The 26,738-nt window shown below is 39.8% G+C and overlaps 1 protein-coding gene across 1 annotated transcript in view; it reads left to right on the plus strand.

Annotated features, from left to right (window-relative positions):
- ITFG1 (integrin alpha FG-GAP repeat containing 1) overlaps positions 1–26,738 on the plus strand; it is a 234,549-nt gene that overhangs the window by 7,487 nt on the left and 200,324 nt on the right. Inside the window, exons 4-6 of the mRNA XM_006271204.4 lie at positions 1,377–1,434; positions 3,888–3,962; positions 9,116–9,210. Coding sequence (XP_006271266.1) covers positions 1,377–1,434; positions 3,888–3,962; positions 9,116–9,210 — 228 coding nt within the window. The remainder of the gene's footprint in view (positions 1–1,376; positions 1,435–3,887; positions 3,963–9,115; positions 9,211–26,738) is intronic.

Genomic DNA, 26,738 nt, shown 5'->3' on the forward strand with positions numbered 1-26,738 from the left:
GATAAACATTTATATAATGCACAGTAATATCAATACTAAATACTTATGCTGCTGGGCTGAGTCAGCTGTGGGTAAACAAAGCAAAGGAAATGTATTGGAGTAAATGTGAGGAGTGTACATGACAGCCAGAGAACTAGAAAGAAAATGAAGGGTTGACAGGGACCTTAGCTCTGTAGTCTTTGAATAAAGGGACTTCAGCTGAGATGGAAGGATGCAGGGCCTTGTCAGAAGGTTGCCAACAGCTGAAGAGTTGTAGGTATAGAATGGGATTTGTGGGAGAGGGAATAGAAAGGGAGGTAAAGTGCATCTACACAAGAAGATAGACTATAGAAAGACAGGTATTGCACAGACAATGTGAAGGTTTTATAGAAAAGAAGAGGGAATGGAAATGAGGTGTGAAAGGAACTGGGCATGGGGAGATATGAGAGTAAACACACTTCAATCTGTGCCCAGAATAATTGGAGCACAGGGAAAGTACTGTTGGATTCCCATGTTCAAAACTCTCTAAATAGTAACCCCATATTCTAATTATAAGCTGAAATCACATTTTCATGTTAAGTTTTATGAAAGGCACATATGCCACCAAGTATGACTATATTATACATGAATAGTTTGGGGTGGGGTTCCTGCATTGGTTAACCAAAAAAAGGGTATTGCCATGCAGTTATTATATTACCTCAGTTCTGTTTGTAAGTTGAGTGGAATTTTTATAGTTCTTCTTGAGGGAGGAAAAGGTTGATTTACTCTTGTAAAAACACTGTGCAGCAATCTAAATTTTATTCCTCATATAATTAAATGATATGCAAACTAGCTGACAATTAGAATAGACGATCCCTTTTCCTTTTCAAAGGATCCTTTTCCAGTTGTTTGTTTATTTCTGAATAGCCACTACAAACGGTGAAAAACGCTATTTATAGATTCTTCTTTTGTACAATACACTAAACAGCATTTTTCAGGTACATGCTTTAGGGTCTTGTATCTGAAGAGCCCGTTTGTCTTGACAAGTTCAGATAATCTTGATAAAAGATTTCTTCGCATCTTTACAATATTCAATCTGTATTACAATAATAAGTACCAAGATGGATCATATAAATAGAACTGGATTATATGGTAGGTATAACTTTCAACAGTTTGAGCCTTCAGTGGCTAAAGGAAAGGAAGCTTCAGAGTTTGAATGTGAATTACCTTTAGTTTGGCAGTTTGAATTTATATGGAGGTCCAAGCAGTCATAGAACTCCATGGGTAGAAGGCTGGCCGTGGCTTTAATGCATAAAGTGGCATAGAAACATTGAATTGATAAGACATCATTTGATAATAAATAGGTATTTAAATGTTATGACATATTTGTAACTTAACTGAATGTTTTCTCTTTTCAGATCTTAACCATAAAACTATATTAAATAAAACATTTCATGATGAGCCTCTAATCATGGAGTAAGTACTCAATGCATCTTTTTGGGAACGAATAACTTGCAGTAATAAATTGAGACATAAGATTTCTTACGTCAAAAGAAAACTGCCACATATTTTAAGATTGGAAATGTGTCCTGTACTAAAACACAATATGAAATCCTTTTGATTTTTAAGCATTAAAGAGCATTAAACTTCACTACTCACTGGGTGTGTTTACACGAGATACCTTATTGCGCAGTAAAGCATCAGTGTCTACATGTGTGCAGCATTTACTGTGCAGTAAATTTAGTTGACTGTGCAGTTATCAACTACCTGCCAATACAGATAGTAAACTAACTGTGCAGTAGTGCATGTGTAGACAACCAGGAACAAATTTGCTTCCCGTCAGCTCCAACACTAGGGGGCCACATGGGAAGGGGTATTCCCCCAGTCCTGGCAGTACTCGGCTCTGGGCTCTGCCTAGAAGCTGGGAGCTGTGCAGTGCCCAGATGGGGTTGTTCTCTGTGCCCCCACTCCCCGTCCCCCATTCCAGTGCTTCTCAGGTCCTCACTTCCCACAGGAGCCAAAAGCCAAGCAGCACCAGGACTCCCTGGAGCTCCCTGCTTCCCTGCACAATCTGGGGCTGGCTGGGAACTGTCCCTTCTGGGGTAGCTCCCAGCCAGCTCTGGGCTGGGCATAGATTTCCCCGAGCAGCTCAGCTGGCTGAGAACTGTCCCAAGAGTTGTTGTGGTTCCGGGGCATCTCCCAGCCAGCCCCGGGCTGGGTTGGGATTTCCAGAAGAGACCAGTTCCTGGGCAGCCTCAGGCTGCTTAAGGAAATCCTGACCCAGCCCAGAGCTGGCTGGTAGTTGCCCCAGAAGCAGGACAGCTCTTGGCCAGCCCCAGGCTGCACAGGTAAGCCCCTCTGGGCACAGTGCTTGTCCCTGTGTGCACCGGGCTGGGAGTGCTCTGCAGTGGCAGCTGTCTCCTGGCCCCATACACATCAGGACCCCTCTCCATGTGTATGGGGCAAGGAAACAGCTGCTGCTACAGCTGGCAGATCTCTCTTGGCCCCTTGTGCATGGGAACGGGCCCCATGCTCCCTACCAGCCCCATGGCTAACATGTTGGAGAAGCCTGGAGCTTCCCCTGGTAGCTGCAGGGGGCTAGAGCAGGATAGGAGCAGCCTGTGTAGACATGCTCCCAGGGAAGGTTTACTGTGCACTAAGCCTTTATAGCATAGCATTAGTAGCATGTGTAGATGTGCCCACTGTTGCCTTACAAAGAGAGAAACTCATTCTATTTTTGTGATATTTGCAAAATAGCCTTCTGGCTCTTCCTAGCAAACAAATGAATATTTGTTGTGTAATATTCTGAGGTTACTGACAAATAAGGAAGAACACAAGAGAAATAAAATTATTTAGCTTCATTAAAACAAAGAATTAAAGACAATAGTAGGGAAAGAGATGGATATCTTTTTATTTTCTACTTAGTTTGCATTGGACACAAAGGAAAATAAGAGTTCTATTAGAAATACATTTCTTTTAACTATAGTATTCATAATTTTGAATAAAAGTATGCCATCCACAGCAGTGATTTTTTTTTTTAACAGTGATTTTTTTTTTTTTTAATATATTTCTGTGTCTTGCTGTGTAAATGTTAGTAACTGTTAATGAAACATGATCTTGAAGCTTAAATGTTTGCCCAGTCTTCTGAGGCACCCACGTTATAATGAATGAATATTTAACATGTCTGATTTTTTTTAAAGCTATCCTGTGTTATGTTCTTATACTTCTATGTTCCCTGTACTCACACAGGCCAGCCAAACTTGGCAGTTTTGGCGACTTTTTTTGTTTTTTTGCTGGATCTTAACAATACATGAATTCAGATTCCATGTTTGCTGGTGTTGTATGCTTCAAAGTATGTTACAGGTCAGTCTTGAAGTCAGACTTAGGGCAAACAAACAGGCTACCAGAACTGCTAGGTTTTTTTGAGCATACTGTTGAGTCTGGAACAATAAGGAAAAACGAAAGGAGGTCTGTTGAAAGTGTGATGATTGGAATTAGATTATTAAATTATACCAATTTCTCCCACAGTTGGACCAGAAGAACTTTTGGGAACACTAGGAATTGGAAAGAGTGTTTATTCAAACTTGGGGTGGAAAAATGCGGTTAGGGTTGTTTTAAGAATGCAGAAACTGATTTGAAATGAATCCGATGATAAACTTTAAAGCAAAGTGGTGAAGATACTTCATGTCAGATACTTCAAACTGATTTATATATCCCTGCATCAAGTCCTCATCTTGGTTTGACGTACTATGGGAGATTATTTGTGTGAACCCTGGTATTAAACAGTTTGGTGTAGAAATGAAACTCCAAGGTCAAAGCACAAAACAAAATGCTTTTGTTTAGAGTCTCAAGTTGAACAAAGGACATTTTATAATACCAAGTACTGATAGTTTGCATTAAGATGATGTTGAATTTGCTCTTATTTTCAGTTTCAATGGTGATTTAGTTCCAGATGTCTTTGGTGTTACAAATGAGACAGATAAGCCACAGATATTGATAGGCAGGTAAGCCGAGATTTTTACTTATTAACATTCATTATTAATGTTTCTTTCTTGGTACATATGCATCATTGTCAACCTTAATTAATAATACTATTTTGTTGACATGGAGGTGTACAGTCCTTGAAACTTTTTCATTCTTCTCCTCTTCTTTTTAGGATCAATGCTTTATGTACTCCAGCATGTTGCATCTAATTTCTGTGAATAACAAGGATCCTTTTTCAGTATCTTTTATTGAACTATGTTGTTGCAGGAAAAGAAGCTTTGAGGTACAAAGTGTCCTTCCTCAGGCCTGGAAAAGAAGCAGAAATGGAGAAAGGGTCTTAAGGAACGCACTTTGTGCCTGAAGCTTTTCTAACATTTCTCCCATCAACGTAGTTGATCTAATAAAGATATTGCCCAAAGTCTTTTGCTTCTCTCACATTTCCTGCACCACCATGACTACAACAAATACTCTAATTTCTGCAGCATTCTTGTGGAAAACCATAGTTGGGTGGCAATTTCAAGAAAACTGAAATTGAGTAATGTGTTGTTTGACATGAAAGTCCAAGATAGTGTCTTGGTGGTATTGGGATCCACTTAAGTAATGCACTGTGTGCCATTTAGCTTTAATTACCTTTGTGCAACACTAATGTGCTAGATGCTGTACAAACATGTAGCCCAATGACAGTCTTTTGAGTTTAGTCTGAGACGCTAACTTCCTACTTAGACTAAAAGATCACAAAAATTGTGAAAAGTAAGTGAAAGGTGTTTCTACAGATTCCAATGGACTATCCATTATCGGTAGTTAGGGAACTGATAAATGTGTGCGAGTAATGTTCATATGTACAGACCGCCACACTCTGTATAGTTTGTGTTTAGGGACACACTAGGAAGTTAACCTCTGGTTCAGTCAGTATCTTAAAGTGTTACAATAAATGCTGGTATGGTATTGTCTGATGACACTGGAACCTTTTCACTGGAGGTAAATTTTTTGTTGTTGTTTTTGGTTTCTGGCAATTGCTTTTGGATTCGGTGTATATTTGTTGCTTTTAATTCCCTCTTCTCCTCCCTATTTACTTGACAGTTCCCAAAGGAAATGAACTTCTGAATTAGAATGAGTAGGTCTACCCTTGTGGTTTTTTACGTCCATCTATTTCCTATCCTACAGTAAAAAAGCCAAATGGATGATATCTAACCCTTTTTTCCTATTTAGTTTCAATTGATTTTGAATTTTAAGCATCAGTTCACACCAGTAAATGGTATGATTACATCCATGTTGTTTGTTGGACTCTGCAAAGTACTTGAATGTCAAGAGTCCATGACTTACTTGGAGAACTTCTGGGTTTAATTCCTGCTTCTCTCCTGCAGGTCTCCTGAGTTCTCTAGAAGGTAGAGGATACCAAGAGTTCAGTAAGAGGAGTGGAAGAGACAATCCACTGTCTTCTGCTTTTCTTAATTTTTTACTTTTGTCCATCACAGTCTCTTCTGAGAATTTCCTTGAGCTCAGTGCCTGACATCATCTCTATGTATTACTAGGGTTTTGGTCCACTGAAAAATTACATTATGTCAATTAATGGAAAGTAGGGCTGTGAGAAATTTCGACCGGTATTTCGTATTGAAGTTGTTTCAGCACGTTTTGAAGTTGGGCTTGCTTGCAGGTAAACAGAAACTAAGGAGAGGGTGGGGAAGAGTGGGGAAAGACTGCTCAGATATTGACATCTAGCTCCTGAATCGCTTCCCCCCAGCTCTTCCCGGGGGGGGGCGCAGGCCCCTGATCTGCACACAGGATGACAGCAGGCTGCCGCTGCCGGCAAGTGACACGAGTTTTGCTTTGAACAGTTTTAGGTGCAGTTTCCCAGAAACCCCTGCACCTATCTCCTTGAAACATGGCAGGCTTCATGCCCTCAGAACGGGCTACCATTCCCGCAATTTTCATCTGAATCAGGCAAGAACTGATAAAGATATAGGGATTTTTGTGAATCCCCATTCTAGCCTATGGGCGAAATGTTGAAACGGCAAAACGGCTTCAATGAAATGAAAAGGAACAGTGCTTCAAAACAGCTAAACAAAACACTGTCCCTTCAAAACAGTGAAATGGAAGTCAAAACAAAATGGTACTGTTTTGCACAGCCCTAATGGAAAGCTTTTCTTATGACTGCTTTTACAAATTCTAAGAGAACCAATTAAAAAAAACAAACAGTTTTTCACTTAAGGGTGTGGAAGTGACCTGTTGAAATTATCTACAGGTGTGACTGTTCTGCATATATATAGCTAGTACCACAAAATCCATTAGTTTTAGTTTTTCCTCAACTAAGTTGGTTAATTGCCTGATTTCATATTATATGATGATGTTTTAAAATTTTTGTTGGTTTTGGCTCACGACTTTTTTTTTTTATTGGTTACATATTTTTATATAAATTAATCAAATGGCATTTTTTTTAACATTCTCTCCCCAGAGGTATAAGGAAATGCCTATATTTCAAGTAAAGTTTTAGCTAGTTACTTGGACAACAAAGCTGCATTCTCTCTCCACTGTATTGTCATTGCAATGTAGAAGAAACACAGGACACTGAGTAAATTGCTAATAGAAGGAAAAAAATAATTGTCAAAAAGACTTAAGGATAAGAACAAAATTTGCAATTCATTTGAAAAAGTAAAAGAAGCACATTGCATGCTCAGGTTTAATAGTTTTCTGACAAGAATTGAAGCTAGATTTTTTGCTACTCAAAACAGAATGTGATTAACACTAGCAGAAAATTCAAACTTGGATGCCTAGCTTTCAGCGTCCACATATTAATGTGTCATCTGTTGGCCTGTTTTTGTGATTATTGTATTCTTTCCTTTGTAAATTTTGGTAAGACCTTTAAGGTACTTATTATTTTACAGGACTGGCTTCTTAAATCAACTTGTCATTACTAGAGCTTCACTTTTAATATTACAGCCTCTTTTTCATAGCTATATTTTTACTAATTTTCCACTTTAAGTGAATCTCTAGTAGTTTAGACCCATAATGTAGTACTTTTGTTTTTTAACTAAAACTTTATGCATAGTCTGTCATCTTTACTGTGTAGTCTATCATCTTAATGGATCAAATGAATAAGAAAATGTACTATAGCACTTGTTGCACTGCTGCAGAGTAAATCCAGATGTAGCTGGTCTCTGACAGCTGTTTAATTTTTTTTATGTAATAAACACTGATGCTCATTTGAAAAGAAATAGTTTGTTGTGAAGTCTTTTGCATTCCCCTGGGGATTTTTTTAGCTATTATGTCAAAAGGAGCCTATTAGAACTGGAAAAGTCGATCAGATTATACCACCGTTTCTATGGAAACAGTACCTCAGATCTTCTAATTTACATCTTTCTGGCTTATAAGAAATGTTTAATTAAGGATTTTTTTTTATTCTTGGATATCAGTCTAATACATTGTCAAAAGCATATTAAAATGAGAGGCTTTAATAAATTTCTGACTGGTTTTCTTAAATGTAACTGTTTATAACAGCCCCACTTTGCAGACGTTCTCAATCGGGACATTATTTGAAAATCTGCGTATCTTTGGCAAAACAAATCATTATATTATAGTACAGAAAACAATCTTTTATTTTTTAACTATATAAAAGTATAATTGGAAATTCTCTGCCCTTCTAAGAGTCATGCTTTTGGTCATTAATCTCTACTTGAATTTTATCAAGATGACTTTTATGTAAAACTATGACTTGTGGAACAGTGCTTGCAAATTCCTCAAGGGTATTCATGACAGTAACTGTAACCTTGGAGTGATTACAATGAAAGATTGTTATCGGGTTTCTGAGAGAGAACAAAGTTATTTTTCCTATGAGGAAATAGTTTTAGCAGCATGTTGGTACAAAGAAATGTACTAGGTATAGTTCAGAAGAAGGTTGAATATTACAGGCCAGAATATAGTCTACATCTGATGATCTGTTTTAAAAAAATAAAAATAAAAATTTGTTTTAATACTTAGGATTTTTATTAAAAAAGCCCTAAGCCTTGTTTTAAGATTTAAAATGGCACTGTCAACATTTGTCTGAAGTCAAAAAAACAAATGCAAAGTCCATGGAAATCTGAAATGATGCATATTTACTATTATATTGGACAGGGTGGTTTTTTGTTTTAAGAGTTTTTGTAGCTTGTCCAAAATATTGAATGAAAGGGATGAGAGTTGAATTAATGAGAGGGATAATATTTTTTTTCAGCAGCTTGATTGAGTAATACATAAAGAAGCCATAATATTTTAATAAAAAGAGTTTATAAACAGGATTTTATGCAGAAACACAGAAACCTCTGTTCTTTTTTACTTTTTATTACAAAATTTAAGCAACATTTCTGACAGTTGCAGACCTCACTGCATATGTGTTCTTATGCTAGTCATGCTTGGGAAACTGATCATAGATGCAGTAACAGGTTTACTTGTGCAAGTCAAGGCACCTTGATTTTTAAAAGTTGCCTCCAAAAATAGTGCAGCCACTTTACTGCTGGTACAACCAGGACTGAGTTTGTTACTTTTTCACATCTTTCCTTGCTCCTTTTTTCTACTTTCAAATGCAGTCTGCTTGTTTCTGCACAGCTGCCATAGTACAATTGATTTGTTCCCAGTATATGCCCTCAGCTTCACCCCTCAATTCTTGTGCGTCACTTCCATTCTTGTTTTGCTTTTATAATTGTTTTACCAAACAAAATATTTTGTTTACACACAAAAGGCATAAGCTGCTTGCCACAGCATGTGCTTATCTCTGTTTTTGCTGGTCTCTAAAAATCCAAAGATGATAAATATGTAACACAATAGTTTGACTGAAATGAATTAAGAAAACAAAAAAAAGTACAGTTTTAAAATGTGGTTAGACCTCTGATATTATTTTGCTTGTCCTCTTGGCTTTTTGTACTCTTAGTGTAGTTTGATCATTTAAACTCATTCAATATTATGAGAAACTAACTTCCTGAAACAAAACATGCTGTCCATATTATTTCACGTAGTTAATCAAGAGATGTTCAATATACCATGAAATACATAATCGCGGGGGAGTATTTGTTTAATTTTTTTTTATTATTATTATTTTTTACGAAAACAGATTTTTTTTTTCCTTTTTAAAAGGATTACTGTCAAGTTTGAGCCCTAGCTGTTAATCGGATAAAGACAGCTCTATATTCTTTGTCTTTCTTAGGAATTTATCATGGCATACTGCATTGGATACTGGGAATAAAATGTATATACCCCATTCTCATGCATTTATAGATTTGAATAGCGACTTCACTGCAGGTGAGTCACTGATACTTTTATTTGAGACTAAAATGCTAATAACTTTGCTTGTGGAATGATTCTTCTTTTTTGGATTTGGTTTGGTTTGTTGGAAGTGGTACACAGTGTTTAAACACTGTGCAGAGCTTTCAGTTGGGGATTGAACAATTAAGAAATAAAAGCATTGAATATGCTGCATGCTATTACTACCTAATAATGCATTCCTAAGCAACATTTGTTGTCACTTATCTTTTAGACTTAACTTCATATTATATTACAGATAATGAATTAAATGTGATGCTAGGTTTCTCAAAATATGACAGATTCCAGAATGGGTAGTTCCTTGCAAAACATACATGGAGTAAAACCTGTGGGTGCAGGTCCAACACTGGGGGCACAGGGGGACAGCAGCATTTTTTCCAGGTGGAAACTTCTAAGCAGTCCTGGTTGAGCTGCTGCTGCTGTGTCTGCTCTGCCTGCCCTAGCTCTATTGCTCTTAAAGCAAAAGCAGCCAGTACTGTTTTGAAGTTATTCCTGGAGCACAGACTCTGTACGGGTGGGGGGTAATTCCAGTGCCCTTCCTAACTTGGCACCTTTTAATGTTTTTGGTGACTTGAACAACAGTTACAATATTTTTCTTATTCTGAATGTGGTGTTAATGGTGGCTAAAAACATTTTCTGTTCTGCAGTGATTGTACCTATAGAACCGTGTCATGAATTTCACTTGCAGCTGTGGCAGTGAATGCTTGTTTGTTGGTACTTGTAGTCAGAGGTTGATGAGAAACAATGTGTTTGGCTTGAACCTTAATGCATATGCATGAGATTTAGATTCCCTTGACACCATCTTCATTATCAACATCTTTGCCAAAACCTTCAACAGATTAGTTAAAAAGGAGGAGATATTTTGAATGTAATTATATTCTTGATTATAATGATATTGAAGTTGCTTCACCCAAGTAAAATTGCTAATTTTTAGATGGCAAGTGATGTTGTCTGTGTACATAACTGAACACTTCAAATGTGTCATAAGCACAAGGTTTAAGACCTATTCACTTAAAAACCCATAGATGAGGCAGTCTTTCTCTTGAGTCTTGAAATACTGTCATGCCTCAATGACAGTGCTTAGTTTCACCCCTTAGGGCAAGGGTGGTCAACCCCGTCTGTGGGCCAGTCCCAGCCCATGGTGCCATGTAGTCTGGCCCACAGGGCTCCTTCCAGATCTGGAAACCTGCCAGTGGGGAAGCGGTGGCACTGTTCTGCTGTCAAATTTCCAGAACCATGGCTGGGGAGTCCTGAACCCTGCATGCTGGATCAAGTACCTGATCCTAGTGCACAGGGCTGGGTGGGGACACTGGCCATGCTGGGCCTTGGGGCCCAATCCCAGTGTGGGATGCTGGGAGGGGGCAGTGCTGAACCTCTGGGGCCCAACTGTGCAATGCCGGGCTTAGTCCAGCCTGCACACAGGCCCCATGCTACTCATCTGGCCTGCAGAGGCAAAGGATTGAACACTACCCTAAGGCAGTGGTGGCTGATTTGATTTGCAAGGATTTCCATAAGATTACTTGAACCACTTATTTATAATCAATATATAATTCAGTGTTTTACAAATGCACATCAGTGCATTAGTGAATTGATGAACTGTACATCAGTTGTATTATGATTTCAATTGTACCTTTTTGCTTGGATTAAAATGCACAACGGCCATACGTTACCATAAAGAACAAATTATCAAGCGTGTGTGTGTGTGTGTATAGCTATTTAAAATATACCTCATTGCAGTTATTCTTATGTTGACTTCTTACTCTCCTGCAAACTGAATGCCTTCCTTATAATCGTTATTGATTTTTTTTTTTTCCTTTGTCTGTTCATCTCACAAAGTAATTTTTGTAAGTGCATGAAATAAAACTTTTAAGAAAGAAAAGCATGTTTCCCTGTTGCTGTTTACTAGTTGGATAATGAGAAGAGGCAAGGGAGGAGTACACAGATTTTAATTTATTTGGTTGTATGTCTTGGACATTATGCAGTAGAGCTATAAACCATCATTTAAAGTTTTGGCACAGCTGGCTGCATAAATGCTTTCATTTTTTTTTTTTAACTTTTGTTTATTCATCTTGGCATGCAGTTTCCTAGAAGAAAAAAATCACATTTGTTTGTTGTAATGATAAACATAATAGGTGTGTACAGTAAAACAAGGATACTGGGTCTATATTGTAGTCTGCTGTTCCAGTATGAAGGATACTAAAATGTCTTCACCAGCTTGATCTAAGACATCGGGTTCCCTGCAGTTGGGGCCAATTCTTTCTTTTGTGTAGTACAATGCAGCCACAGTTCTGACTGGGATCCTTGAATGCACTACTGTAATACAGTCTTTAGGGAGAACTGCATAATATCATTCCTTTCACAACAAAGTAGTCAAAACAGTGAATCCAGCTAAACTCTTTTTGACAACTCTATTATTATAATAAGCTTGGCAAATTTTAAAGTATGCTTGCTTGATTTTTAAAAACTTCAGTCTCTGGACTCATAATCTTTGCCTAATCTATTTCAACCTGCCAAGATGCTAAACCCCCAAAATAGGACTTTGTAATAGCACATTTCTACTTTGACTAACATAAAGCTGTTAGCTCATTATAATTTAAATATATAGGTGTATGTTCACAAAGATATTTTTATCCCTAACAATATTTCATAAAAGGCGAACTGTTATAAATTCAGAAAATGGGAGCATTCACCAAAACATACATAAGAGTAATCTTTCTCAGTGAGATAATATTTGAAATAATCATGCTTATAGTACTGGTGTATGTTACATAAAATTATTAATGTAGACATCACAGTATTTCAAAAGTATACCTTGCTTTCTAACTCTTTATTTGACTAAACAATGTCTACCTCAGCATTCATATATTTTATGTATTTGTATATAAAATTGAGTATGTAGCAATTGTCTACATACAGTGTATAAGTAACTAAATACGAGTCTTCAGTTACTTAAGACCGGAAGAAACTGTTAGATCATTATGTCTGACTTCCTGTATATTAAATTTCACTATTATCTCTGTGTTAAGTTCAATAATTTGTATTGGGCTAAAGTGCATCTTCAAGAGAGGGATCCAGTTTTGATTTGAAAATATCAAGGAATGGATTATCTTCTGATTCCTTTAGCAATTAGTTAACAATGGTTAAGGCACAGACAGAAATGACAATTTTTTTTGCCTGATCTGGCCACACAAAGCAGTCTATAGCCATGACCAAACACAAATGCATGGCTGCCAACAGCTTCAAAAATGGCCAGTTGAGCAAACATCTGAACCTTCATTGCATGAGTGGTCAGATAAAGACACTTCAAAACAGAGCATCTTCTGTAACCTAAGTCTACACTGCCTCCTAGCCTGTCACTGTTTTCAATGTGGAAGGAGTGAATGGGAGCAGACAGATTTTGGTTGGGGCAGGGAGTTCAGTGGGTGCTGGAGAGTGACGTGGGGGGGCTTCAACTCACCCACCCCATCCTCTAGCACAGCTGGGGAGCCCCTAGAAAATAACTCCCTCTGCTTCCTTTTCCTTCCTCCCATTCTGAAGATAGCACAGGCTCACAGGGGTTGTTGCTTGGGGAAACTGGTTACAGGCTTGCAGCTAGCAGCTGATTCCCCTCCCTACTGGAACCAACAGTAAACTTCTGTCTGGTCCAGGGAATCATTAACTCAGAATACTTCCTGCAGATCATTCTCGGGTACAGTGTGGAGCTGCACTTCAATCTATGGTCTTAATGTGTTAAATAAATAGCACTACACGTATCCACGCAAGACTTCATGTCCTTAAATATTCTAATATAATAAAAGCCTTAGTCAGTCTGTCCTGAGCGCTGTGGGCCAACTGCACATGCGCTGCCAAGAGGGCGTGTGCCCATTGGCTGCAAGGGCCTGGAGCATTACAGACAGAGGGAGCAAAGGAGCGGCTGCGCCGCACGCCCCTCCCCCAACATTAGCTGGCAAGGAGGGGGAGGCAGTGGGGAAGAGGGAGGAAGTGGAAAGGGAAAGGAGATGGGGGGGTGCATTTCCAGTGGCAGCACCCCCCTGCCACACCCCTTTCTGCTGCCCCCCCCCACTGTTGCCTGGCCCTGACAACAGCTGGCAGAAAGGGGGAGGTGGCAGAGAGGAAAGCGGGGGGTGTTGCCTGCCATAGGGTGTCAGCAGCTGCCACAGTATGCAAGTTCCCTTCCCCCCACCCCATTCCTGGGAGTCGGCAGCAGTGCAGGGTGGAGCAGCTGGGAGTAGGGGGGGGTGCACGGGGTCAGATGTGGGGGGTGGGCAGATGTGAGGGGTAGGAATACATGGGGCCAGACGGGGGGGGGGGGTGACACACGGGGTTGGAGGCAGATTGGTGGCGGCACTGGGTCATGGCACTCCATCCCTATGCCCCCCCCCCTCCCACCCCCCCAGTCATTCATGATGGGGAGTTTGCTAGTAACTTTTAAAAAATATCTAACAGGAACAGTTTTCTTTTCTTGAACAGTACAAATAATACACTTAATATTTCCCCAAAATATTTTTTAAAGGTGGAATGGTAGTAGCCATTCAAAAGTGAAGAATTGCATTTGGTAGGGGATAACAATGTTGCCACAAATACATGTCCAAATATAACAAAAATGTACCGGAATTCAAACTAAACTGTTATGTAGTTAAGCAAATTGTATGAATCGAATATATGTATTTTCAGAACTAGTGTTTCCTAATCACATTAAGTCACTTTAAGTTCTTGTTTCAGTGGGCCCAGCCTGCTGTTTCAGACTTGGACTAATTCTTCTGTGGTAACATAATGGATTTATGTTCAGTGAAGACTATGTCACGTCTCTTAGAAAGAAAAATATTGAACTTGACAGAAAAACAAGTATTCAATAATCTGTGTCTCTTGCTGTTTTTAGATTTGAATTGTATGCACTGTATTTAGGAATTCTGAGAGAGGCTTTTTGGTTCTTTGGTGTAATTTGAAGGGAAAGAAATGAATACAATTCAGGATAAAAAGTCAAGCATGACTGTGCACTTAAATTTTGTACTTCGATGCTTTCTTACCAGAAAAGCCTATATCTTTCCCTCTCTCTTAGTATTATCCCTTATACAAGAATTGTGATAATTGTATAAATGTGGTATTGCACATTTATTAGTGTATAAATTAAGACAATGGTGGCCTGAAGAAAAAATTAGTTTAATGACTCATAAAAGTGTCTATCTAGCTATAGGCAGTATTTTGCTTGCTTTTCCCTTCTCCAGCTGCTTTACCCCTGCCCAGTTTGGGGCCAGTCAGATGAAGGCATACTGGTGTATACACCAATATTTGTAGCTAGTTACATAAAAATATGGTGACCATTACTAAATTGTTGGTGCTATATGTTGCTAGTTAAGTGCAAAGAAAATGGTAGCGATGCTAATACCTGTAAATTTACCCAGTTACTACCTTTTCAAGACTTTTAAGTCCTGCCTGAAAAAGTTAACTTTGTTTCTTTAGCATTCAGTAGAACAAGTGAACTTTAAGTTGTGCCACCAAATTCTGGTAAAACATCTAAGAAAGGACTTCTGCAAGTGAGGACTTAGTATTAGAAACACCATGCCACAAGTACTTAAAAATTTCCATCTAATAAAGTGGCCTAATCTAACATCAAATGTGTGTTTTATGATTCAGAAGAAATGGAGCATTTGTTTTTTGCATTATTTTTTTTATGTCAAAAACATGCAATCTTGCACTTAGATGAATACACATTAAATGCACAAAGTAACAGCACCCCCAATTGAGACTGAGGCCATATTGTGTTTGAAACTATACCTGTGCATAGTAAAATGGTCCCTGCCTTCACAGTCTTTTAAACAAAAGAGGTGAAATGGAGGGTGGGTTAAAGGAAGTATTATCCCATATAGGCAGGGAGAGCTGAAGTCACTTGTCAAAGGTGACCCATTCTGCAGGAATACTGCAAGAAATCAAATCCATATATTCTGTATCTCAGTATGTTAAATATCTTGCTATGGACTGCCCTTCCTCCTATGTATGTTTCAATTGTGTAGTTGTGTTTTATGTGATTATACAATCATCACCCTAAAATAAGTGCAATTTAAATTGAAGTTTTAAATGTTGTGTGTAAACTCCTTGCCAGCTTTAATTCTTTTCAAAAATCAACATTTCTTTTTTAAGTTCAATTTTCACTTTGACAAAAAGCCAGTGTTACAGATGCAAAGCTGTATAATCCAGAAGCGTGATTCAAATATACATACTAGCCAATTGCCCATCAAGAATGACAGGGGAGGTGGGGAATGGGCAGGGATGGAGCCCTGTGCCCACCCCCCATCTAGGTCTGCTTTCCCTCCCCCTCCCCCCCCCCTTGCTGCTTGGGGTCCAGAACACTTTCTTCCCTTCCCTTGCTGCAGTGGTGGGGGGAGGGGAAGAGCAGGAGCAGGCCTGATGTGGTGGAGGACCGGGCCCAAGGGTGGGGAGAAGCCAGGTTGTGGCGGCAGGGGGGAGAGCAGCAGGCCTGGGCCAACTCAGTGGTGGTGGTGTGGGGACAGGTGATGTAGGGGAGGGGGGTGGGGGAGGAATGGGCATGGGCCCAAGGTGGGGGGAGGAGTCCCACTCCTCCCCACCCTTAGCTACTGCTGCATCGGGCTAGGCCCGTTGCTCCCCCCATCCTGCACCCCCCACCCCGGTGTCGGGCCTGGGCCCACTGCTCCCCTTCCCCCGCCATCATCGTGGCACGCCTGCTCCTTTACCCTCTCCTCCCTTCACTGCTTCTGGGTTGGCCTTGCAGGCAGTGACCATGGAAGGGGGGAGGGGCGGGCCAAGGCCAGCACCAGTGGCCTCACCTCCCTGCAGCATCCCTACCCTGTTCTCCCCCACCCACCGTGCTGCCGTCACCTCCAAGGAGCTGGGGGGAGCCAGGCCAGCTCTGGTGGCCTTGCCCTCCCCCTCCACTCCATCACCACGTGCAGGGAGCAGGGCAGGAGGAGCGAGGCCAGCACTGCTGGCCTTGCCCTCTGTTCAGACTGCTTTCTTGCCATTACCTCCAGGGAGCATGCTGTGTGGCAGGGTGAGGCCCATGTGTCCCTCCCCATCATGCCACCTGTCTGAATGCTTCTTTGTACTTCGGCTGTTTGTCAGCCAGAGTGCGAATAAAGTGTGACAGACAGACAAAGGTTTTTATATTAGAATTGAACCATGCGTCTTCTAAAATTTTAGGCCCTGAACCTGCTGTGGCTTAAGCACATATTGAACTTTATGCATTGCATATGGTCCCTTTGAAATGGACCAAGTTATTCTTGAATTGCTTTTTATGTAGTCAAGCAGCTGTTTTTCAATGCTGTAACGTAAGTTGTCCTTCCCTTTGGTTTTTGGTTGAGTTTTTTAGGGTTTTTTGGGGGGTGGGGTGGGGTTAGGTGCCAGGAAATGGTGTTTTTTTGTAAGTATTTCTCTTTGCATTGAAGCACTATTTACCTTTTCAAATGTGTTCAGCCCTAGCATACAATGTACATATATTCCTGTAAATACTACAACAACTGCTTGCATACTATAAAAAGCGAACTTATACATGAAAATTCAGGTATACAAAAATAGCAAAACAATTCGTTTGGAACACAGTGAAAAAAATATTCTGAACGTTTCTAAGGGGTTCCTGATGGCTAATTTTCTTCCTTTCCATGCATCAAGCATTTTGAAAACCTAATGTCTCGCAATGTACAGAATGTATTTTTTTTATCTTGGTAACAACCCTAAGTATTAATGGTACATAAAGGTGATTAACCCTCTTCCTCCCCCCTGCCTAAAGATTAACAGTAGTCATTTCCTCCCTGTCGCCTACTTGGACTAATATTGGGTCTGGATTTGTTTAAAACCATGTTTCCTTGGAGATTTTTAATGCTGGAAGTCTTAGTTCCAGAGATGTATTTTGTAGTATTGGCTTCCAGTGGGACCTCTCTCTGTGTTTGATAGCATTAGACTTTATTCAACACAGTGATTGTCAGGGAAGTAGATACCAAACCACAATGTTTATTAGTTTTATGCCAAAAGACATTCCTTAATCCTCTAAATTTCTTGTCTTCATTTTATTTTTCTGTTTTTTAAGCTCCTGCAGTCTTTATTCAAAGATTTGGTGCTTTTTGAGTCATTTTCACCATGCTTCTTTTTTTCAAACCAAATAACAGCGACATTGTAATTATTTTACTTAATTTGGTAGACATGGTTTTAAATTTCTTTGCCCAAAAGACTTTGTACATTTTATGCTCTAGTTGTTTTCTTCATGGTTCAGGTAATGAAGCTAATCTGAGTCATTATGACTAATATTGAAGATAAAAGTACATCATGGGGGACAGACAAACCATGGTTTGAGATGATCCAATTTAGTTCTTTTATTTTGATTCTACTACTTGCTGCTCTGTATTGTTGCTTGAATAACAGGTTTTATTTGTTAAATCACTTTTTCTTACTTCCTATTTGGGATAAAACAGTATTTGCAGAAACTTGACAAGTTCGTGCCATATGTAAAAAGATGCGGTGAGTGTGCATGTATAGAGAGAGAGTTCCTGCTTCTTTTCAAGTTGCTGAAATTAGTCTGCTGCTACCAATATAGCTTCTTTCTTCAAGTTTTTTCCTCATGCAAAGGAAGCTAAAGAGAAGGTGTCTCCTCTCTCTCTCAGGCACCTTAAGAGTTATCCCATTAGCTTTATTGGACACTGCAGTACCTTTTATTAAACTCGGGGATTGTGTTGCTAGTGAACAGTTTTTCCATCAACAGCACTATTTCTGAGGTATTTTCTTGAATGGAGGGGGACGAACACATTACCCTAAAACCAGGCACGCTTGCTTGTATAACTTATAACAACAAACTGAAAGTTATGAACTTTCCAAATTAGACTTTTTCTTAGTGAATCATGCTTTTAATTTGTTGCAAAAGCACTTAATTAGGAATATTTTATAAGTGCCTGCAAAGAGTCTTGTGGGCCCCTTTTCCAGGATTGCCAGTGTTCTGAACCCTTGCTATAGCATTTTGTACTAAGATATTTATTATAAAATTAATTTGTCTATGAATGAGGCAATTCAAGCACAGTATAAAATCTTTTTAAAAAACAGTAATCAGATTGACCGTCTTCCTAATACAGTTAACTTTAACTCCTCAATTCTCTGGGCTATATCATATGTAAAACCCCACATCTTGAATGCATGCTGCTTGTCAGGATACAGAACCAGTTCCATACCAACAGGCATTCTTAATAATTGGACCCATATTTGTTTGCAAATTTGTGTGTTGGTACTGGTTAAAGTAATATGGGTACACATAGGCTCTTATTCTAGAACATTTGGTCCCATGTTTGGGGAAGTAAGATGCATGTGATATTTTTCACAATAGTGTTGGCTACAATAACAATGAGGCAATCAGTATGGGGTGCAAGTAAAAAGCCTTCCTAAAGAAATTGTATGCAGCAGTAGCATATGTAAATACATGTTAGGTTTTTTATAAAGCTGCTGTATCATTAGCATTGCAAAACAGATAATCTGCCCTGCTGCTGAAGATTCAAGAAGCTATAGATACTGTCACATAAAAGGTGCATTTTGTTTATAACTGTTTTTTCCAAAATCCTTTGGAATAAGAGAGTAGCCTGTATACCCTATGCATATCTCATTCTATGCATCTGGTACCTTTGTACGTGTGATCAAATATATTTCTTTCTTACCATTTGTTACTTTCTGTAACAGTAAATTGACTAGCTGGCCAATAGTTCACCAATATTCTGCAAGTATTTCGTTTGCTATTCAGTACAGCCCTTTCTGAAACCCTGAATTTAAATATGTTCTAATAACCTTGCTTGGCACAAGCCTGCAGTTAGATTCCAAATGCAAACAGAAGCAGTCTGGGTCAGACAAATATTTTCCTGAAAACAAGCGGACATGTACTAGGAATATTCAAGACTTTTATAAACAACTGCTGTAATTATGCTAAGTAAATGCTGAGTGAAATGAGTCAAATCGGATGATAAAACAGCTGCAGAAAGAACAAATCAAGAACCTGGCATCATTAATAGTGATTGACTGGTTTTGTGTTGGGGGGGGGGGGGGGGGAAGTGAAGTGAAGAAAAAAAGATGTATGACAGCCTTATTACTAGCTGCTTTATGCATGTGGTGAAAAAATCTAGATTTCTGCCTTGTATAATATTCAAATATACCATTGTAGTTGATTCTTAATTAAAAGTGTTATCTTTTGATCAGTTTGGCTCATACTATGGACACTTGAACAATTCTAATGCCAAATGGAGAAAAGAAAAACATTTACTATATGTAGGGGTCTACCTAAATCACAGAGGACTTGCCAATTTTTGAGAGTTCATTGTGGCAAAGTTCTAGTTCTGCGGTCATTTCACGGCAGCCCTACCCCTCGATGCTGATTGGCCAAGAGGCCCTGGTGGGAGGAGGAAGGACGAAGGAGCAGCTGCCATCTTTTTTTTTGCTGCCTTTTTTTATACCACCCTGCTAGCTAGCGCCTTCGTCCCCTAGAATAAAAACATAGAATAGCCAGTATTCTATTTCTATTGATTTTTGTTGTTTCATGGACAATCCTGGATTTTGGGTTTTCACAAAATAAATGAAACTGTGAAATAAATAGGTCTCTAATTATATGTGTATAGATGGAATGCCCTCAGAAAGGTATCAGTATGGTTGTAGATTAAAATACTGGAGGAATTCTAGCAAAGGAAGCCAACATTCTACCTATTCATCAAATAGTTTTACATTTAAGGGCTATAGGAGTGATTTAAGAAAATGAAAGTCAATATTGTATGTTTGAACACTTGCTTCTCAGATAATCAATCACCTATTAGGACTTGAGAGTACAGTGCTTTAAAGGAACCCCAGATCTTCTGGTATTATGTAGAACTTGGAAAGATTTGTAGGCATTTGCTTGGTGCTGTTACACAGTTAAGTGTGTTCAAGGACTGTTTGACAATTAGAGTGGGGCAAAATCACCTGCATAAAAGCTAAAAAGATTGGTGCAACGTAAGGTACAAAGAACATACACATGCAGGCCACATGCAGCTCATTGTGGCTGTGTATCATGGTTCTTTGGAGACCAGATGCTTGGGGGAGGGTAGAGACTGAAGTTGGTAGAAACTGCTTTACAACTACCTTAATTCATCAGATGCTATGAATTTGGACACGGTACGTTTGTTATCTAAATAAACTTAAGGAAGCAATTGCAGTCAAAGTTGATCTCTTATTTGTTCAACCAGAATGTGAACTTCTGGTGTGTCTGTTAGAAGAAAAAATTGTGGTTTGATCCAGAAACAAAGATTACCAGTAAATTTAAGCATTTTATAAAGTATTTTAAGAATACTTGGAGAGCTCTGTAGTTCTCAATCATAACCATAGCGCTTACTGCTGTTACAAGCTTAGGATTAGGTGACTAGAGTGCAAAGAATTGTGTTAAATACGGGAATTTCCTCTAAGTAGAAATCTTATAGTTCTTGTAAATTACTTTTTCTGGTGCCGCTTACATTGGCTTGTGGCTCTGAAAAGCAGACCTAAGTATATGTGGCATTAACACATAACTAAGGAGAAGGGGGAGAAGCAACTCTGGTTGGCTTTCACAAGTTGTTTGTTTGAATACAGACTCCGAAGAGCTTAGTGGGCTCTCAGTCTGCTCTAGAAAACTCTCTCCTGTACTGTATAGTAACTATCTCCAAATGGGATGTAACGCTACCGTGGGTATCCAGAACACTTTAGTCATTCACATAAAGCTCTGACAGGCTTTACTTTTGTAGCAAATGAGATGGAGTGTTGTCCGAAGACTGGGTGGTTGTATGACAGATGAGATAAACTATTCTTTGTTGCTGGGGGGGGGACAAGACAAGGAGCAATACTTGTAAATTGCTGCAGGGGAAATTTTCTCATTAATTGCTCTGTCATTATGAGCAGACTACATGAACACTTAATTAGAATCATTTACTCGGGGATGATTCTGCCTTGAGCAGGGGATTGGACTAGGGGATTCTTTCCCCCCTACTGTTCTGTGATCTTATAAAATGTATTATTTATTCTCCCATTGAGCAGAATCTAATACCTTCTGCAGACTGGCCATGATCAAGTATTAATTTCCTCCGGTAAAAAAATCTGAGAAATTTCCACCACTAGAAATATTTCTGGGAAAGGGAGCAGTACAAGCATTCAGCCACCAATTGCCCCCTCCCCTGTTCCTCCTGCCTCCCCCAGACCAAATTATCCTGGTCTGGGGAAGGCATAGGAAGCAGTGACTGCTCCATTCCTCTCATTTCCAGGAGGAGTGGAGCAGCAGGGAAAGACTCTGTTTCCTCAGACCTTGGACATTTTTAAGAGTGTAATCATGTTGTACGCAATCATGTTGTCAAGTGTAAGTGCAAGAAGGAGATGCAGGGCCTAGTTGCAACAATGAAACTTCATAATGAAAACTGCTTATTGGGAGAAAATGATGTGGATATGTCTGAAGAACAATGTAGATCAACTGGTTAGTAAATTAAATAATTCACTTTGCAGTGCATCATTCTTCAAGACTTTCTATGCCTCTTTAGTATAAGTGTGATTTAACAAGTAAATTCATAAGCTGTTTGCTATGTTGGGTGTTGCTAGAAAGAAAGTTTAGCTTAGCTAATCCTTATGGCTTGTTTAAATTAGTTAACTAGGTTTAGAATCTGTCACCCAAACTTACGGTATACAAGACTGCAGTAAGAAATCTAGAGTTGCCAGTTGCCACTGGGTGTCATTTTCTTGTTTTATATGACATAATACATGCCCCTTATTTTGGAACATCATGGCCCCAGAGCATGCTGGCATCTGTTCCCTATTTTACTTCAGCATAACTCAGCTTTCCCAAGGGAATCTGATTTTTGAGAAAACAAGTATAGAATGAGAAGTGCCAGTGAATTCAATGGGGCGTACTCCAAAATTAAATACACTCTTAAGTACAGTCAATCTTTTTTGGTAATTTGGAATTGGATCTGCATTGTTGCTTTAAAAAAAAAAAAAAGTAAACGATTAACTGAATAATAGTGAGAAGAACTGAGAAGAATGACTATTCAAAAATCACTTTGTTTCAGGATCCCATTTAAGCATTAGAGACTTTAACTGCCTGTCTGCAACAACTTCAGAGTCATCAGTTGGTACTTTCAGCAGCAACGCTGCAACTTAAACACATTTCAGACAACAAAGTATCAGTAGCAAGCAAAAGATTCAGTCATCCAGTAAAACCACCACCATGGATGATAGGTTTGTACTAAGGACTAGTAAATACCAACAAGGCACCATAGATGAAAAGATTGCTTGGTTCATTTAATCCACACATTTTGTTTGCATTGTTAACAATAAACATTTAATTGCCATGGTTGAGTCCTTACAACCAGGCTACACCCTACCTGGTAGAGCAGACATTGGTGGAAGGTTGCTAGATACAGTGTATAAGAAGGAACTTGAATAGTGTGCAAGAAATACTGAGGGGAAATTTGCCAGTTTAAGTCTTGATGGGTGGAGCAGTGGACACAATGATCCAGTAATATGTGCCTGTGACAACAGAAAATGGGGTTGCATATCTTTCAGAAACAATAGATATACTGGAAAATGCCCACACAGCAGAATACTTGAAGTGGCAGTGAAAGCTGTAATAAACTGAACAAAAATTCAACTGTTTTGTCACAGACAATGCTGCAAACATGGCAAAGATGAGAAGATACTTAAAAGAAACAGAAGGATGCTCCTTAATAACATATGGGTGCAGTGCCCATTTAATGCATCTTTTAGCCAAAGACTTTAAGTACTTCTCCAGGAATAAGAGAAAATGTTGTTAAAGATGCAAAATACTTCCATAACAACCATTTTGCTTCGGCTTCACTGAAGAGAGCAAGATAATCCAAACTAATTCTCCCTCAGGATGTTCAGTGTAGTTCTGTGGTTGATTGTTTTGAACAGTTTTTTAAGAATTGGCCTATTCTCATAAAAATTTGTGAAGAAAACCATGATAAAATAGAGGGAAGTATCTCATCCAAAGTATCTAACATTGGATTAAAGAGGAATGTAGAGGATATGCTCAGTATACTGAAGCCTCTATATCCATAGCCTTAAATAAACTTGAGAGAGATTGTTGCTGCATTGCTGATGCTGTCAAAATTTGGAAGGCACTTCAAGAGACATTGAAGAAAGAAATATCTAACCAGAAAGTTCAACTGCAGGCAATAAAGAAGTGAATGGATCAAGCACTAACTCCACCTCATTTTTAGAACATTCACAACCCCAGATATAAAGGTAGATGCCTAACTTCTGAAGGAGATGATGCTGCCATGGTGTGAGCATCTCAAAAACACTCTTCAGTTATGCCAGTCATAATAAATTTCAGGGCTGGGGGGGAACCATTTAAACAGTACATGTTTGCTGATGATGTTTTGAACAAAGTCACCCCCCTGAGTTGGTGGAAATCATTAGCCAGCCACCTTGAAACTGAGTTCCTTCAGTTGCTAAGCCAACTTTTCACAGCAGTAGCTTCCTCTGCAGGCACAGAGAGAATATTTTCATTGTTTGGTATTATTCATTCAAAGCTAAGAAATTGACTGGGAGTTGAAAAAGCAGGAAAACTTGTATTTCTGTTTCAGCCTATGAATAAAAATGACAGTGGGATTGGGGAAGATGAGATCTAGTTGTAGATGGTTTAAGGCCAGTGTACGTTTAGTGTTGTGATGACTTGTCTGTTAGAATTAATTTGAAAACTTAAAAAAAAGAATTTAAAGACAGATGTTGTAAAATGCTGTATTGAGCTGTAAATTAACATGTTTTAGTGATCAGATTTGCACCATTGTTTAAGAAATATGTGAAGAAGTATCAGTGGGAAACTTTATTTTAAATCAGGGTTTAAATCAATTATTTTAATCAATCCACTCTGAGATGTTCCATGTTGCTTATGTCTATGGAATAATATCAGTTGCAGTTGAGCTGTTTGGGCAGGTTTCTTCACTTGGGTTTATTTACTTGTATCCTCGGCTACTTCTGCAGGTGTGACACTTCCTTATCTTATCTGTTCATACTTTTTTTTTTTCTTGCCTGGCATGCACATACCACATTCATACAAAAACAATTTTAACCTATTGACCTATACTATAAGTTTTAGCTTAGACTGTTTGTTGCAGAGCACTGAGGTGCCCTACTCCTAAAGAAGGGAAACTGCTAGGGAAAGAGCCCTGGCTCCTTACTTGCTGCTCAACTGCTGCTTGCCAGGGCAACCAGAGGAGGTCAGCTGACTGAAAGGGGCAGGGCCTGGCTCCCTTATAAACCCTAGGGGCTGAGGTCAGAGGGAGTTCCCTGCCAGCAGCCAAGGGTGAAGGAGCTCTCTCAGGGAAGAGAGGAGAAGCCTTACTGCAGGAGAAGTGTCTAACACAGCTGAGGGATGGAGTATTCCCTGGTAGGCTTGAATGATGTTGTAGCCAGACGGCTTTAATTTATGTTACAGCCCAGGGGCTTGTGTTGTGTTGCTACTTACCCACCAGTGGTTTGGGTGAAGCTATTAGGGATTGGAGGAGGCTCCATAGGGGACCCACAGCAGTGTGGGGACCCCAGTGCCAGCAAGGGTGCAGCATTCAGGGTGCACTGACCCCAGCCCCAGAAAGGGGCAGTTGAGAAGCCCCAGTGTGGGTGTGGTGAGCCCCAGGGAAGGAGGCAGCACTTGAGGAGCCCCAGGGAGGGGGGCCCAGAGAGGACAAGGGTGCCAGATTATAACAAGGCCTGGACCAAACAATGTTAATTCCATCTGTGAGGCTTGGGGCGTGGTAAAGGGGTGGTTGGAGCCACGCATGGCCCATGAGGCTAGGGTGCCCGGGAAGCACCCATTGGAGAGTGGGACCCACAAGGGGTCCGGGAGTCCGCAGGGTCAGGTATTATAACAAACCATGTCCAAGAGGACATAAGGCAGCCTCCCATACATTTATTCTCCATCAAAGACGGGGCGGGCGAGAAGTGAGGGTGCCCTTTGGGCCAACTTGGCACGGGAAGGGGGCCTTGGGGAGATCACGGCCATCCCGCAGGACTCCATGCCGTGACACTCTTATATAAGTAAAATAGGATTTTATAAAAACAAAGAACTTGATGGATTTTGTAAAAGCAAAAAATGAAATGAAAAACAAGCAGTAATTAATGATTTTGTAAAAAGCAAAGCTGACTTTAATTCTACAATCGCAAAAGACCGGGAGCAATAGCTCAGCCAGTAAGCAAGAGAACATATTTACTCATACTTATCTTCATTCAGTGTGTTCTTTTCCAGAAGAAAATTTTCTCCAACTATTTTTGTTTTTATTTTTTACATAATCTAAAAAAAAATACAGTTCCTATTCTGCAGGCATTATAATCCCACCAGGAAAAAGTTGATAATCTGGAATAATATCAGATTGCATGAATTTCCTTTTATTTTATGGATCATTTAACAAAAGAATCGATGCCAGCAGCATGGGTGAATGAGTGAGGGGTTTTTTCTTTATTTTTCAAGCTAATGTAGATGCAAGGGTTTTCAGCCTTTCATCCCCCAGCATGCAAGAAAGCTTCTTTAAATTGTTTTCCACTCTGTGGAAACAGATGTTGCAGTGCCTTTCTGCCAAGGCACTTTTCTGCCAGGCCTCAGTGGAGGTATGGAACAATATAGAACAGGGGAAAACAAAAGCATTTTCCTTTCAGAAAAAGTGAAGGAAGGACTGAAAGTTTATCCTTGGTGTCCCCTTCTTACTTGTCCTATCCTACACCACAGCTACAAACAGAGCACCTGGTCTGCCTGTCTTAACTAGAGGTTACTTTCCCTTCACCTACAGGCCTGAACAGGGGCAGAAGTTCAAGTAGTGGTGACATTCACTCTTTCTTCAGTAACCTGCTGTAGCAATATAACCTCTCCAAAGAAAATCCAACATTGTTATACATCCTTGAGCACAAAAAAAACCCCTTCAGAAAGATCATTTCTGTCTTGGAAGGCTCACTGATCTAGAAATGTCAGTTTGAAAGATTGTATCTTTCCTGGTTTCAGCTTCCCTCCAACTATAAACTATGCTTAAGTATTGATGGGGCGGGGAGGGGGACACAATTTTTCACTACCTTCCCCACTGCTGCTGGCTGGGCTGCAGCCCCATGTCATTGGCACCAATCGGGAGGGGCACATGACATCCCCCTAACCCCCCACCATACGCATGCACACACCCCCCTCTGCTCCATACACTCCTTTACCCCTAGGCAGTTCCCAAGCCCTGGCTCTCCAACCACCTGTGTCCCATAGACCTACCTGTATCCAGCTACCAGACCTGCTCCTACCACCCCTTGCCTGGCTGTGTTGCTGGCCATGTGTGTGCACATGCACGTCACACCTCCTGTTTCCAGTTGCCCTCCCTGCACTCCCCTGAGTCCCAAGCCTTGCAAGCTGAAATACTGCCAGCCTTCAAGAGGAAACCTGCTGTTTCCCACTTCAGAGTGGAAAATCCATGTTTCCCTCCTTCAAAGGGGGAAATTGCCAGTTTTTTCCTTTAAAGGGGAAAATCCAC

This window comes from Alligator mississippiensis, chromosome 10, assembly GCF_030867095.1.
Source record: "Alligator mississippiensis isolate rAllMis1 chromosome 10, rAllMis1, whole genome shotgun sequence".
Taxonomy (NCBI): Eukaryota; Metazoa; Chordata; order Crocodylia; family Alligatoridae; genus Alligator; species Alligator mississippiensis.